Source organism: Lycorma delicatula, chromosome 1 (assembly GCF_047948215.1).
Source record: "Lycorma delicatula isolate Av1 chromosome 1, ASM4794821v1, whole genome shotgun sequence".
NCBI lineage: Eukaryota > Metazoa > Arthropoda > Insecta > Hemiptera > Fulgoridae > Lycorma > Lycorma delicatula.
In genome coordinates, this window is record NC_134455.1 from 221,252,739 (window position 1) to 221,270,480 (window position 17,742).

Genomic DNA, 17,742 nt, shown 5'->3' on the forward strand with positions numbered 1-17,742 from the left:
ATGACTACATCTTTTCACAAAGATGAAAGACTGACTAGCCACCTAGTACTTTTGAAAGCAATGGTATGCTTGTGTGTGGTATATATCATATTGGGTTAATAACTGGTATTCTGCCACAGAGTTATTCTACTAGAGCCTAGGTTCTACAAAAGTTAGAGTTCCAGTAAGTTATATGCTTAAATGATGGTGGCAAATATTTGAAGAAAAGATTATCTATATCCTTAGAGAATCTTATGTATGTAGATCTTTTTCTCAATTATTTTTTTAATTGACAAATCATAATTTAATTTTTACGAGAACACTCACACTAAAATCAACTGCTAGTGTACAAACAGTTATTTATGGAAAAGAGAATAAATATGTAGATTTATGTTTTCTTAAAAATTTATTCATTTCCAGTAATAAATCAAGTCACTTACTATGTAAATGGAAATTTTTATATGGTTTCTGTAAAAATCAACTAAAATTATGATTCAAATTATGGGTTTGTAATACCTGCATTTTTAAGTGGGCGATAGAGCAGAGATATTTAGCAAAAATTAAGATATTAAGCAAAAATATTTTCGGCTGAGATATAACAACTAGTACGCTAAAAATTACTTTGTGTGAACTGTTTGTTTGCACAGTAGATACATTTAATAAACAGCTATTACCCTTGAAATAGAAGCTTGGATTATTAGACTTAAAACTTATTAGTTATTAGAACTTAAATTACAAAAATGAAATGAACACATAACCATTAATGAAAAACACAAAATGTAATATTACGTTACAGAAAAAAAAACTACATGTAACAAAAGATCTTTTAGTGTAGATTCTCTTTAAAGAATGAATCCTTATTATGCTATACCTCAGACTTACATAATGATTTTACATACTGAAATGTAATTATGCAAAGCTAGTCATAGACAATAATAAAAATCAGAAAGACAAGGAGTTAGAGAAAATACAAAACAATCAAAGAAAGGTGAGTTTAAAAGTCTCACTTAAAATGTTTTACAGTCTCTAATATTGAATGCTCTTACACCAGTCTTCTTCAGTCAATGGTATTAACCCATCAATGTTAACAGTCAGCAGCACAGTTTCAGGAATAATCAGTTTGAGAATGAAACTCAATTGTAATTGTAAACTGTAATTAATGATACAACCTATTTTAAAAATAGAAAATAATTTCATATAACAATCATTAAGAATATATCTCAAATGAAAGAAGGAGTGATTTTAATTATTTAATGTTTATTTATACATTAAAATGAATTTTGCATTAAGTACAAGGAAAATGCACTGAATTGGAATAGTATACACTTAACTTTATCCAGCTAACAACATAGTTATCAACACACACACATGTTATATTTCAAGCAAATACATAATTTAAGTTTTAATTGCAAAAAAAATTAAGCTAACCTATTCTACTCCCATCAGTCCCAATCTTGAACATTAGTGGAAAACTGAAGTACTTCTGTAATGGAAATAGTAATAATCAATGTTCAAATTATTAAACAGAAGAACAGATGTTATTTCACTGCTATTTCTACAATTACCACTCTTGTACTATTATTAACTACTGTTATAACTACAATACAATTACTACTAATTAGAAATATAAACACGATTAGCAAAATAAAGAATATGACAGGTCACATTAACATGCTTCAACAAAACAAAATGAAATATATACAAAATCATTATATTAAATGGTTATAGAAATAAAATACCAATGAATGCTCAAAAAACGTTTCTGACAGTTCCTAAAACACTTATATTTTTTTTGTAAACTGTCTAACCGTGGCAGTTATACATAAAATTAAATACCAAACCTTTTCTAAAGAAAACCATAAAAACAACAAAATATGTAAACAAATATATTTCTAATTTAGCATATAAAAGCACAGGAATGGCAACAGCAGTAATCGTTGCTGAGCATTTTATTTAATACAATATCCTTTATTACTACATTTTAATGGGAAAAAATCTAAATATGGTTTCAGAGAATAAAAATAAATAAAAAAATTAGAAATATTTAAGGGATTGGACTCTTTGTTAACTCTGAATGCCTTTCAATATTATTTACTGTTTGTGAACAACCCCTTAAATAAATTACCCAAAATTCAAAGAATTTCTCATCAGATATCATACATTTTGCAATTCTTTTTTCATATTTTATTTATTCATTTGAAGATGTGTTGTTCTAATTATACAAAAAACAAAATTGTAGACTTTTGTGTACCCTCTGCTGTAAGCAGAATATTAATGTACGGAAATATGTCAAATTTATCAGAAAATTATATAAATATTATATTTTATTATTATTATAAATACATTCAAATGAGAAAATGGCATTTTCTCATTAACCTAGGAGGCATTATGTTTACAGAATATTTCTTAAATACAATATAACTTAAGTTTGAGTGAAAGCAAGACTAATCCTATGAGTTTCATGAAAATAAATATACACAACTCAAAAGTGAAGCCCAAAGAGATAGGCAATTTTCACTTTGACATCTATATACAATGCCTGCAAATAAGCTAACACATTCCTTACATTAACACTTTCATGACTTGAAAACCATATAGGCACACCGAATTTGCAATCGGAAGTGAGTACATGTGTAAAGAAATTTAAAAAAAAATGATTCCTAAAAGGGGACGGACAACAGTTCTTTTACAAATGGAGACCACCCACTAATGGATGGCTGACTGACACTACTCAAATAAAAAAATAAAACCCCCCTCCAAAAAAAATGAAGCTAACTTGTTAGGCTTTGCAATTGTACGATTGAAAGCATCATAAAAACTGCAACTGTATTTTCAAAAGAATTGTTTTTCCTTATTTCTTATTTTTTTAAATTTTCATCACAATTTCATCCTCTTGAGTAAATTTTCTGGAGGTACAATAGTTATCCAACTGGATCTTCAGATGGGAAAGCAACCAGGAATTCATTATCAGAAAGAATAAAAGCCACGGTTCTCCAACATCAGACATGAAATCTTAAAAATTTAAATAAGGATGGTATACTAGATAATTTAAAATAAGAATAAACTACACGCAAATGTAATTCCATAATGCAATCATTAAACTGCAAGTAACAAATAGAAGTTATAAAAGGATGCCAATTTATGAGAAAAATTTTGAAAGCAAAATAAACATGAAAATGTTTTCAAGACAGTGATTTAAATAAAGCAGACCACCAACCTTAGCCTTCACAAAAGCATTTCTGTTAAAGTTTTAGTCTAATGATAGAAGAAAAAAGAGAAGTTAGATATCAAACTTACAGAGACTTGAGAGCAACTGAAGGTATGGATAATGGGTTTAATAAAATCATCAACAATTAAGATAATATAATAAAATCTAACTATACTGAACAATGAAATGTTAAAATCCAGTAAAATGGATATATTAGAATTTGAATGTAATGCTAAGGAAATTTTGTAGAATCCAATATTTAAAAGTAATTTAAAATCTAATTATATTTTTTTTATTACTTACATTGTTTAAGAAGTAACAGATGTTTACCAGGTTTATGATAATGTTGTTAAGGAACTATTTGCTATATTATATTGTAGTAAATTATACTATATTCCTATTTGTTATATAGGAACTATTTGCAATATTATCAACTCCTCGAACTTTAATTATTAAATAATTTTAAAGCCTATCTCAGATATAAAGTAACTAGATTGTACTTGTCCTGTTTTGAGGATAATATCATACAAATGCATAACTAAAACCATTCTATATTAAAATTAAAAAAAAAGGAGAGTTTTGAAATTAAGACTCAGGAGCTACCTGTGTTTTACATCGACAACTCTTATGGACATGCTACAAACATAGTGCATTGTTTAAAACTAGTAAAATGTAGAAATTTTACTTAGTTGCATATAGCAAAAATCCGAGTCATGAATGAAATGTATTGACTGCCAGTCAAGCAGTAGGGTGTTCTTTTATACTTAGCTGGATTAAAAGTATAATAAAATCTGTTACATATTTCACATTCAAAAACAGAATGGGGAATTGCACTGGATTCATAAACCTTCAAAAATGAGGGAAGCAGGAACGCTAATTTTTTTACCAAAACAGATGCAAACGTTACAACATCTATACTATTTAATGGTTCTAAACCAATACGTACTTGGTAGAATTTTCATACTCTGAAAATAAATTCAATCAAATAATTGATTTCTGGTTACCGCAATGGAAATGTATGAGCTACATAGTTAGAATATCATCAAAGATTTCTTAATAGGATTCCAAGCCACAGAATCTGTGCTTCAGTATTTCAATGTTTACGTACCACTAGATCATTGCAGCAGTCTTCTCATGTACTGCTGAATGGCAAGAACAACATCCGGTCAGGAAAAAATTAAACGTAATTCAGCACACTGAACGTAGTCAGGGCATCAATATCAGTAGAATTTTGTACAGCAATGGTTTAACACAAAGTAACTTTTAATTTGCTAAAAGTACAAAATTTATTTCCTAGAGATCTTCCTATACATTTAAATTTTTGTAACTGGATAACATTTTTTCTTTTGGAAATTAATTCTTGTTTTTGTGGTTCAAAATATTCCAATGGTTTCTGTTCTAGTTCAGGATGTCTTGATTTTAAATGTCGCAACATTTTGGATGGTTTGATGGTATCATTATGCTCAGCTTCCTTACATATTATGCACATAGGATGACATTGCCTTCCGCAGAATCCGGCCAAAGTATAAATCCATACTTCAAGTACTCATTACTGTAGCGTTTTGTGAAAGCAGATTTATTTTTCTTTTTGGTGGACATTCATTTTCTGTTTCACTCAATTTTTCTATAATTCAATTTCCCGCAGTAGGACTTTCAGTATGAAACAAATCATGTCTTACCTTGTCTCTTTTTTACTCATTTTAAGAGGAATAAAAATTTGTGTTTTTGCAATAATTAAAAGTAAACCACTTCACTATAACACTAGTAGTTAACTGCATAAAAAATGTAATTGTAAATGCAGTGTTTTCATTAAATTGAAGATGCGCATTTACACTTCATGCATTGTGGGACAGTTTATTGTTGCAAATTGTGTAAAGAATACAACGTATTCAATAAATTAAACATACAGCAGTATTTGCCAATGTATATGTACAGAACATTCTGTTATATGAATTTTTTAATGTTCATTATTTTCTCATATTTTTAAAGTTTAATTTTTTTTTGTGGGCTAATTTGTTCAGGGACCGGTAGCATTATCTTGCGGACCGGCACCAGTCCTACGGACCAGTGGTTGAGAAACACTGCTATAAATAACAGTATATTTTGCTTTGTGAAGAAACCATTCACTTCCCACTTTTTTGAGGAAGCCATCAGTTGTCCATTATTAATGAAAGTAGCTGTACTATTTTATTCGTTATAATACGTAACATGTATATAAAATTTTAATAGCAAATTTAAAAGGGCTAAATACAGATATGTATATAAAGCTATTACAATAATTTATTTTTTCTAAAAAACTAACTGAAATTTTAGTATATTTTACCGAAAAATTTGGTAAGGTTGAAACACTTTGTACAATAACCTTTCTTATAAAAGATAAATTTATGGATTTTTTTTTGTTAGTTTGAAGCAGATGTATATAATTTAAGTTGCATATTAAAAAATAATAAAAAGTTTATTCTAGGATATAATAAAAATATTTAATTTTGTAAATATTCCTACATTTAATTTACCACCTTATTGGAAAAGGTTGATTGACTCCTAAAATACTGGGTGTAGGAGAGTTGAAGATTGATGCTTCCAATACTGAAAGGTAGCCATTTTTTTTTCATTTCCAATGAAGGTAATCTGTTAAATTTTATCATTCTATGGCTATGACAAAAAATATTCTAGTTGCTTTTTAAGCAACAAAGGAAATCATGAGCTTACAGCCAGCCACCTTTAGAACTATAGAAGGTAACTGCTAAAGTTTATAGAATTTTAAAACAAGCTCCTAAATTTTCTATGCAACTTCATCTGGTATTAATAACTGCTAAAACCCTATATGAAAAATAGGGTGTACCCAAATTGTACAATGGTTTCCATTTTTCTGCTCTTAATTCCATAGGTTCTTTCCTTAAAATAGTTTTCCACACTCATTTCTATCTGAACTGGACCAACAAGAGAACTGCAGGGGATGGTTACCAATGCACAGATTAAGGATGCCTTTTAATAATGGATGTATTATGGCAAAAGGCAGTTGCAAAATAGCTTCTAAATTAGAAATATTAATTGTAGTAGCTAGTCCAAATAAATCTGATCTAAATACTTTAATATTCTTCTGAATAGCCTTATATCTTTTGAGCCTTCTGTTCTAAGCATTATCTGTATTATCATGCTCCTTTAAGTATACAAATTTTCAACTCATTGATTTTTCAATGAATAATATGAATATAATATAAATTAATAAAGAATTAATTCAATCCATACAATTTTTTTTCTATTTTTTAACCATCTCTTACCAAATAGTAAATTTTGTAATCTATTTACCAAATACACCAATTTCAATGATTACTTTTTTTAATTTTATGTAGGAATTACCTCTGGTGGTCCTGTGATAAGTTTCAAACTGATAACTTATCAGAACTTCACAACTTGATAACTTACTGCACAATCAGAAGATAGTTTTTTTGTTATTTGTTGCCATGTCATTCTAACATTCAAATTACTTCATAACTTCAATAAAATTTATAAGAAAACTTAAGATAAAGCAATTCTTCAGAAAAAACCCTTTATTTCAAGCGCTGTATAAATTCTTTTACAAAAAGGAAATTATATTTTTTTTACACAGAAAGCGGTTTTTGTTTACCCATTTAAAGTAAACTAAATGTTTAAAAGAAAATAAACTTTCAAAATAAGAAATTACACAGAAAGGCAACTAAAAATTGAAAAACAATAGATTTTTAGATCTTAAAAATGTTAGTTTTTGGTCTGCATCAGATTAAGGGCAGGTTATTAATTTTTAATTTAGTGCTAACTCCATAAGTTAAATTTTAACAAAGAATGAAAAATGTTATTATCTTCCACATCTTATTATATTTTAAAAATTATTTTCCCATCTTTTTCATGTCCTTATAAAATATTTAGTAAATTACACTCAAGCAGTAAATAAAAATCAGCCATCAAACTTCATTCAATCATATAAATTAAAAAATGTATAAACTGAAAACATTATTTCAGCTTAAAAGTATCATATCAGTACAAACAGTAATTGGGATACAACTATAAAATTAAAGTACTGGACATGGCAATTAAAATCCTATTAAAACTAAATAATTTGAAGCACTTGACAATTATGATCGTTAATCAATATATATTATTTTTCTAAAGTGAACTATAAATCTAACTACACAAAAGTTATTAAAAAATTCATTACATCATAAGTTAACTTTTTTCATTTGCAAATTGATTTGTTAATCAATTTAATCAACTTAATCTTAACAAATTTAATTTCAGCCGTAATTTCTCCACGCTCTTTCAAGACATTTAAGTAAAATATTATTTAGCTAAGGAAGTTATTTGTAAGACTTATAAAAACCAGATAATTTTACAAAACTAAATACAAATAGTATTAATGTTTTAAAAATAAAACTTTTAAACACTACTTCAGGGACTTCAGTGAATTAGAAGCTTATTGTAAGCTAAAAGGAAAAGGTTTTTTTATAACTTTTACTTTTAAACAGTGAATGATATTCCATTTTTAAAAGCTTTTCAACATAACTGTTACTACAATTTAATTGTTTAAGCAAATTTACTTAAAGTAAAATAAAGTTTTAATATATACAGAATGTCAGAATTAAAGGGAAATAATTTGAGAACTGATTCTAAAGCTGAAATAAGGATAAAAGTTCATGCAAACATATGCTTGAAAACATTTTGTTATTGAGTTACGAGTTCAAAAACGATATGACATGTTCTAGTATGAAAAGGCCTATTAACTAATTGTCAATCATGCCACACCAAATGTTCATAAAAGATTGTTGCTGGAAATCTAATTCGACTACAGCATGTGGGTCTTTTCTTCAGACCACAAAGGTGAATTCCTTGTGTTGTTTATGTCATTATGGATAAAAGTAGCTTGTATGAGAATAATATGAACAGAATTAAGTGATAATTATTGTTAAACAATGAAAAACTGCAGTCATCTGGCAAGGGCATGTAATGTCCTCCATATTATACTTTGTGGTATGTTGAGTCATGTAGAAATTCTTCACATGCAAATTGTAGGACTAAGCAGTACCACCTGAGGAATGTTTTCCCTTTCATCACCACGTACTGGCTGACATTCAGATGAAGCATGAGCACTGGGAAAGTATAGAATCATCATGAAGATTATTAAAAATTCTATGAAATACTTTACGGTTTGAAAGTATTTGTCCTAATAACAGCTGTTTTCAATTACTACAAATTCACTATATTTTTGTGTTTTGTTTTTTATAATAAAATTTGATTTTTTCTTTCATGAACCTTATTCCATTAATTTTTTCAGAATTAAATTCTCTACAAGGTTTGATAAAATCTAAACATTTATTAATAATATAACAAAGTTATTTACTACACCTCAAACATGAAAAAAACTTGTTTTTTGTCTCTGAATTTTTCTGTTTTATGTTGAATATCATAAAAACTAAAAGAAACAGTTTTGAGATCTGTTTATTCAATTTTTCAGGTCAACAAACATAAAAAACCATCAAATTTAACCTTTTTCCCTTTACTCCTGAATCTCTCTGCATATATGAAGTATTAAACTATCTGTATGCAGTTTAATACAAAAAAAGGTAAACCCAGTGTTATACAATTATGTTGCTCTATCTTGCTTTTATGTTCTCTTCATTCCACACAAAAGTGAATTGACCATCTATCTCAATTTGTCATAATCATTTAAAAATATATCATTCAAGAAGACTTGAGCAAAGCTTCTTTTAATAAAACTTTAAGAAACACAAGAGTTCTAGAGCATACACAAGATAGTTTTTAAATATTTGACTGGGAGCTCAGTTATTTAGAGTTTATGCTCTCAAATGTGCTTTCACTTCAGTAAAAGACTACCAATGATAAAAATTACAGTTGTACTAATTTCAAACTACTATTAAAAAAAAAAAAAACAAAATTTAACTAAATGCAGTAAGGGCTTTTCCTATATGTCTGTTTTTGTATTCACTTTTACCAGTTACTTGAGTTCAACTTTTGCGTATTTAAAAAATGTAAAATAAAAAATGTTATATATTGGCATACACTTATGATAAGAAATTAATCTAAGAAAAAACTGTCATCTTATGATAAGAATAATATCACAACTAATAGCAATTTTGTATGCCTTTTTTTTGATCTTCATTCCAAAATAAAATATGTAAATAAAAAATTAATAAAAAGATATTTGTATTTTATCACACTAGGCGTAATTGAAAGTTATTGGTGCCTAATCATGCTTTAATTCTGATAGTCATACATTTGATAGATTACTTTTAAAACCATTTAATTAAAAAAAAATCAATCTTATTAGATAAGATTATTTCTGAAATCTATAGATTAAATATTACTTAAGATACACAAATGTACATTACGTTTTTAAAATGATAGTTTAATTATAAAATCTCCATTTTTACAAACATTAAACATATAAAACTGTAGTAAAAATTTCTATGCGTTTATTTTTAATATATTTTTACAAATCTAAGAATATGTTACAAATACATGCACCATAATTATACAATTGTAGCACAAATAGCTGGAAAACTGCAAATTTTTTAAAAGTAGTACTATGGTCAGAGAGTTCCTTGGAATCAAGCAATTTTCACAGAATCATTTTGTGATGGAACAAAAATTCAATTACCACACATTGACAGCATACAGAAAAGTAATTGAAAAGAATAACTACACAGAACACTACTAATAAAACACTGAGCACTATTTATCCACAATCGAACATACAACTTCATAAATAAAATACGACATAGCATTTAATAAAAATGCAGATAGTAGTTTAATAAAAGGAATTCCTATGATCTACTATCACTCAATGAACAAACCTGTAGTTACCAAACTTTTCCGAGTCGCAGTGCCCTTTTTCAATTAAAGTTTTTCCATGGCACCTTATCCTAAGTAAAAGTACGACTACTCGTAAGTAAGAGATAAAAATAAATAAAACTCGTGTATCTTCATTATTTTTTTACTTTATTAACATTAAATTAATAATTATAAATGTCTTGGTTCAATTAATTATGAAGCTTTTACAATATTTCACTGCACCCCAGTGAAGAGGTCGTGGCACACAGTTTGGGAATCACTGGAACAGGCTATAAACTACAATAAAAAATATTAAAAAGACTAAAGAAAAGCAAACTAATTGAAACTATAAGAAACAGTACACAACAGATTTATAGGATCATATTACATACAATAAATTGATAAAAAAAGGGAAGTACAGATATAAAAATGTTAGGTGTCAAAAAACTGTTTGAATATCTAAAAAAAAAAGAAAAAAAATATTTTCAGTGAAATCTGTTGAAGAAGGGAACAGATAAACTCTACATGAGAATATTCAGACATGCAGCAGATAATTGGCTGCATAATTGCTTAGTGAATTCAGAACTTTAAACAACAGCAAGAATAAATTATTAGTGTTGTCAATGCACTACCATTATTAATTATTATCAACATAACAAGAAAGACAAGCAGAAAATCAATATTTATAAACAATGAAATTAGCAAATACCAAAATTTACATTAGTAATATTCATATATAGGATTTAATCATAAAATATGAAATTATTTTTTCCAATAAATAATCTCTGATCCAAAAGAAATTTATTTATAACCTTGAATTTGTGTCCTGTTAACTAATAATCCTAAGAAGCAGTATGGACATGTTTTATGTGTATTAAGGACAGGGGTTAAGTCCCAATGACTTGAAATTCAAAAAACTTAAATAAAGAAGTACATATACCTACACTTTATATTGGGAAACCCTAATATCTGTTTACATCCAAAAAGATACAGTCTCACTGTACCCATGATCACTGTCTTTATGATGATGATAATGATATTTAATTTATTGCAACAATTGCACTATCCATTTTTAAAAATAATCACTATTTTAAATGCCAGGGAGTAACAAATATGTTATTATTTATAAAAGTTTAAAGATCTGCTCTTGATCATTTCCTAGCATATCTGACAATAATAAAATAGGAAATGTATTAATAATTTTCTACACTCATTGAAAAATAATAATCAACCTGCATCAGAGGGCATAACACGCTTTTGTAACATAAGTACACAAATTTAATTAACATTTAAAATTAACAATACATAGAAATTATTAAAATTTTTGAACTATCTTTTTGAATTACATGTAATTGTTCACCCAAAGTATTTTTCAGAACAACTAGGTACAACAAACAACACAATAAAATTAATATTTTCCTCATAGAAACAAGACATTAACACACAAGGACATAAAACACATGTGAAATTTAAAAAATTAAACATCTTTTTAAATTTTGTGGCCTTATGTATCTCTCCTCATTGGACTCTCTCTCTTTCTGAGAGAAATTTTCTTGTCGAGGTCAATATCACTTAATATTTTTTGCATATTCTGCAAGAAAGATAAATATCTCATTAGCACAATGATCAGCCAAGAATACCATATATGCCACAATAGCTCTGGATCTAGCAAAATATAATTCGCAGATTCTTCAGTATACTTAATTAAAATTAAATAATGTGCATCCTTGATCAGGGAATATGATGGACAGACTTGTTGCAAGATATTAATAAATTCACTTATTTAGCTAAGTTGGAACAATAAGATATGGTTACTTGAATAGAGAAATTAAGACATGATGTGCAACCAATTTCGCATCCCTTTTTTAACAGTCAGTGTTCTTGGTAATCTCTGTGTATACTTTTAATTAGTGCATGAAGATGGAAAGGTTTTGGTTTCTTGAAGAAGAAAGTTGACAATTTAGGAAAAGTCACATATACAAAGAATCAATAGAGGAAGATGGCTAGAATTAATGAAAATCTTAAGAAGATGAAGCCTAAAGCTACCTAATCAGCTGGTAAGCTCTAAACCAAAAGTCATAGTACATCAAGAGATATTTTACCTTTTGAAATTCTTAATTAAGCTGTGAAACAGATCTAGTAGTTGCTAAAAGAAATTCTATTAAAGCAGGTCTAAGATCTCAGCATGGACCCTGAGATATAAACAACTTATAGCTAGCAAGCCTAGGAGTAGCGTCATCTGTAGTCAAATCACAGAAATGTGTTCTATACAATTTCACTTTATTGTTGTAGCTTGCAAATTACGAGGTCGCTGTCGTCGGTAGATTCTAAAGAGCTCGTGTCTGATTCTGAATTTGCATTTATCACAAAATTGTCAATGTGCACATCATATAAATGTTCATCTTCAATGTATTTTTTTTCAATGTTGACAACATGCTCACAGACATTGCTCCAGTTTATGAAATTCCTCTTCAGCTAACTTAAGAATATCTAACGTGTTAAAAGTTATATTTCTTTTCGCTACTTGCCCTTTCAGTTGACTACAAATAATTTCAATGAAATTTAAGTCAGGTTGATAAGGTGGCAACTGCAGAACTGTAATTTTTGAAAATTTTCTATTAGAAATATCATTCTTTTCATTTTCTTTGTGTAATTTTATAATATCACATAATTCAGTCTTTGTCATAGCAGGAGATTAGTTAATTCATTGTTCAGCTAACCATTTTATCATATCGCTTTTTAAAGAGTTAAAATTTGGCTGCTTTTATGGCAGAACATTGTGATAAGATGCATTATCTAGTAAAATGACCGATCGAGGTGGCAAGTTGGGGATACACTTCTCCTGTAACCATTTTGTATACTTTTGGAATCCATTGATTTGTGATAATCTCCTTTCTTATTTGCCTCAAGTAAAGCATCGTTAATGAATCCTTTATTACAGCCAGCATGAACAATTATTAACAGTGAGCTCTTGGACACTGTTGTTCTTAGTCCCTCATGAAGATTTGTTGTATCTATCCACGATTTTGGTGTTGCATGACTACTGTGAATGTAGGTTTTATCTGTGTGTACAATCGGTCTTCCCTCTTTGCAGAACAGGAAAATTTGTCATAGATTTTAACTATTTGCATTTTAATATCATGCCGTTCTATCAGTTTTTTTCTGTTTTTTCCATCTAAATCCCATTTTACATAATATTTTCCTTCAAGACCTTTCACTGCCTTTAAAATTAATTTCACTTTCGCAGGATTTTCGCATAATTCTCTTCACAGTAGGAATGAATTTTTTGATTACATAAAATAGATTTATTAAATGCCTCAAAGCATCCGTGTCAAACAAATCTAAATAGCACACAGTACTGGGGTGATTTATATACTTTCACAGCAAAACAAACACAGATGGCTTCTCAGTTTCATTTGATTTTCCTTCCGCAATAATTCTTTGGACCATTCGTTTTAATAATTTTGTCGCTTGAACAGCTGTATTCAGCATTTCAGTTTCCTCACTACCCCCAGTTCTGGCACTGTTTTGTAAAAAAAAAATTGTAAACATTGAATACAATTTTCCTCGCCTGACTATGAACTACTGTAACTTGGGCATTTTCTTTCTAACTTTCTTTTCCTAACTTGGGCATTTTAAAAGAAAATAACTATTGAAATATTAAAAGTTTAATTGACTGTAAAGCCTTAAATGAAAACTGCACAACAAATAGTAAAAATAAATCACTAACAGCTATTCACTTCATTAAGTAAAATAAACATGGCAATAAATGTTTCTATAATAACCATTTCTATAACATAATTACAAGCAACGTGTGACATACGATGCTTCAGTGCAATAATTAGAGCAGATTAAAAATAAATAAATAAATAAACTGCTTAGAACTGCACATTGTGTTTACAACAGTTAATAAATAGCACACTAGTCATGTGATTCATGATTGCTTCTACTGTTATTAGTTCTATACAATGGGAAGCAGGCCTAGATCACAATATCAATATATAATTTAGAATAAAAGTCAACAATTACATATGTTGAAACCTGTTTTTTATATATTACCATACCACAAATGACATAAATAATGACAATTTTTTTAGTTTGCTTGTAACAGAGGCCAATGCATACAAAATGCTAGTACGTAGGCTTTCAGTCCCTGCACCAACATATGTACAGTACATTTACTCATTTATCAGTATTAAAGGAAAGAATTGAGTCCAACTTATGAAGCAATACACAAGCACAAGCATATTGCCTGTGAACCTCAACCTAAGAGTAGGTTAAATATACCCCATCCCCAGAATATGCCATACATTTATACCAAAATATATCATTACAACTTCATTTTGACTACCAAGGCACGATCACTTGCTTTTCTACTAAAATGAAGAGTCTGTTATCAGACTTTACAAAAACTACTTGCTGAGATGTTTGAAGAAGAACATGTCTTTCCAAGAACTAAACAGGTCCTTTAATTGTTTACCATTACCCTTCCAATACCTTTTGTTTGAAATTTTATTTTTTTCAATGAAAAATACTTACCAATTTACTAATTACATCAGTAAGCATTTTTCAGTGTTCAACAATGAATACTTTCTCTCTCATCCACCCCTTCTCACCTCTATCACTGTGTGTGTGTGTGTGTGTGTGTGCGCGCGCACATAGATGCTTACGTAGATGTATAGAATATGTAATGTATATGTACAATAATGTAATATAATGTCCTCAAACTTTTTATGAACAAGGAATATTCAAGCTTCCAAATTGCTGGCAAAAGTGTGTAGATCGAGCAGGAGACTATACACAGAAATGAGTATATTATTAATCAATAAATTTATAAAAAAAAAAAAATTAACATGTATATTTGATTCACCCTCGTACATTACTACTATTTGACAATCGTTTTTGGCAATTAAGTTATACAAAACTTTGACAAAAAGTTATACAAAAATTTGAAAAATATAGAAAAGATTTTTTTTTAAAAACAATGTAAATAAACGTAAATGGTCACAATACATTTAAAACCTGTATCATAGAATCTGTAATGAACTTAATTTCAGACAAATTGATGGAAATAAGAAAATACAAAAAAAACTTTAAAAAAAAAGTAATAATAAAAAAAGGAAATAAGACACTGATCAAAGAAGTTTTCTGGTTCTTTGATCCAGAATTTAAGAAGTAATGAAGAAGCACAACAAATGTTTAATACTTTTTATTTGTCTAAGAAGCAAACATATGTGTTCTCTAAAAAAAAAGAGTAGAACTAAATGAAATAAAAGAAACAGAACGCACAATAAATTTTGTCTTCAAGAATAGGAATGATGAAATTAAAATGGACTTTTTTTTGCAGTGAAGACAAAGGAGATGCCAAAAAGATATAAGGAAATTATGCAGTGGTATTAAATAATGCTAAAGGGGAAAAACATCAAAAAGAATTGAGGGACACATCTTTTTTACAGAGTACAAAAACGTGATTTTAATGTTCAAACTCATCATTTCATTAGACAAGCATATTGCAGAAGGAGTACTTTCTACAAGGTAAGGAAACTAAGATAATGAACCTGTCAGGATTGCATTTTTACTTAAAAGAATACGAAGGTCAAACAAAAACTCCATTAGTTTGGACACAAAAATTGAAAAGAATCATTACAAAGAAAATTTAAATAAGAAAATGGAATTATCACATGATTTGGAAGACAGGAAGTTCTTGGACCAGAAAAACTTAAGATAGCACCTAAAATTATGCTCTTGATGAGTATGCATAAAAATAACATGCTTTGCTGGATATTTAATGCTTTATTAAAATTTTATTTTTCTATTTTAATTTTATAGTATCTCTTTTTACATTTTTTGATCATGATTATTATACAAAAACAATAATTATTTTGTTCAATTAAGAAATAATTCTTAAAAGCACACACCATTAAAACTCAGTGAACTCAATTTATCATAATTTACTAATATATTAGTAATACATATATATATATATATATAACTATATTTAATAACTATTGGATAAAGTAATCAGGTATGTTTGTAGCTACAAATACAGCAATGGAATAAAGGGAACTAATAGTAAACAATGGAATAATACAGATAATATAGTTCAATATTAACTTTTTATTTAAGATAATAATTTTAATAGACCAACAGCCTAAAAATAGAATAAAAAGCAAATAATCAATATCTATCAGTAACAATACCTTTTATTCATAAGACTCATTAAATGAAAACAAACTAAAATTATTTAGTATTAAAATTCAAAAGCAAAAAGCCAGAATCTTTACAAGATGTGTGCATGGGCTCACCCTGTGATGATGATGATGATGTGTGTGTGTATGTGTAAGCGCATATACAAAAAAAAAAATACTTAACATTTTATTTTAAGATATGCTACAAAAAATTGTTTTTAAAATTTAATACTCACCCGACCTTCAGCAATTGCTTTACTGTCACCTCCAAGAACCATTCGAGTTGAGCCACTAGAGAAATCATCAAGTCCTAATACAGGAAGGTATTCTTTATTCAAAGATTCATCTTCAACTAATAATTTTTCAGCTTTTCTAACCACTGGGAGTACCCAAGGTTTTCCTTCATCAGTCCTGTAAGCTGAAAAACATTTCTAGATATTTTTAAATTTCAATTGACAATTGTATTAATATAATAAAATACAAAATATGGTGTTTGTAAGTAAAATAACAAAAAGGTTACATTAAAAAGGCATTACTTTATACAGATATGGTCAAAATATATGTACACAAACATGAAGTAAATAAAAGTATTTTCCATTAAGAAAAAGAAACAAATGATTAATAACTGTCCCGACATACATTACTGATAAAGTAAACTAATGTAAAATCAGTCCTTATCATCAATCACAATATTGCACATAAGAACCACAACCAGAGTGCCACTATATAAAATCAAATTATCTGTATTCTGCTGCTGATATGAGCAACCGGACTAATCAGAAATGCATACCCAAGTTAATCAATCAACTTACTTAGTCCCACTAATGTAAATAACAATCTTAGAGTCAACTGGATAACAAGATTAAAAAACTCAGGTTAGAAAATCAAGTAATCGTTATTTATTTTCTTTAAAATTGGTCAACAGTAATTGGAGATCTAATGGAGAAAAAAACACTGATCGACAATGTACCCATTAAGTATTTTGAGTTCTAGCTTAGAACATATATACCAAACTTAAAAATCAGACTTATCAAACTTAAAAAAGCCAAATAACGGGGACACACTGGAAAAAAATCATTCTCATTCACAAAATTTTAAGAAAATATTGACAATACATAAACCATAATAATCTATTTTTTTAATTGGAATGAGAAATGAAATGATGCAAAAATATATCAGTATTAGAGGAACATCTGCAGATCTCTATTGGGTAATAATTAAACTCATAACCATAGTACTGTAGCTGTAATTTGGGCAACATCCTATAGTTACTGAAGAAAAAAAGGTAGCAGAAATATGTTATACATTTTGTAAGTCCTTACCTACTTATAACAACATATCATTAATCATTTATATTTAATCACAACAAAATAACTGATTTGTTGACACATATTCTGCACCCCATCTACAAAGGTTAATATGACTCAAATTTTTGGAGTTTTATGTACAGAAATTTTAATATCTCCATAAGACAAAAACAATGGTACACAAAATCCTCTGCTAAAATAATCCAGTCTGAAATGGTAACCCTTCAAATTTTAG

General features: G+C 28.2%; 1 protein-coding gene across 4 annotated transcripts in view; it reads right to left on the reverse strand.

Moving 5' to 3' along the window:
- Got1 (Glutamate oxaloacetate transaminase 1) overlaps window positions 1-17,742 on the reverse strand; it is a 59,297-nt gene that overhangs the window by 32,537 nt on the left and 9,018 nt on the right. For all 4 annotated transcript variants that reach the window (XM_075373080.1, XM_075373073.1, XM_075373063.1 and 1 more), the window contains exon 2: window positions 16,437-16,618. In XM_075373080.1, coding sequence (XP_075229195.1) covers window positions 16,437-16,618 — 182 coding nt within the window. The remainder of the gene's footprint in view (window positions 1-16,436; window positions 16,619-17,742) is intronic.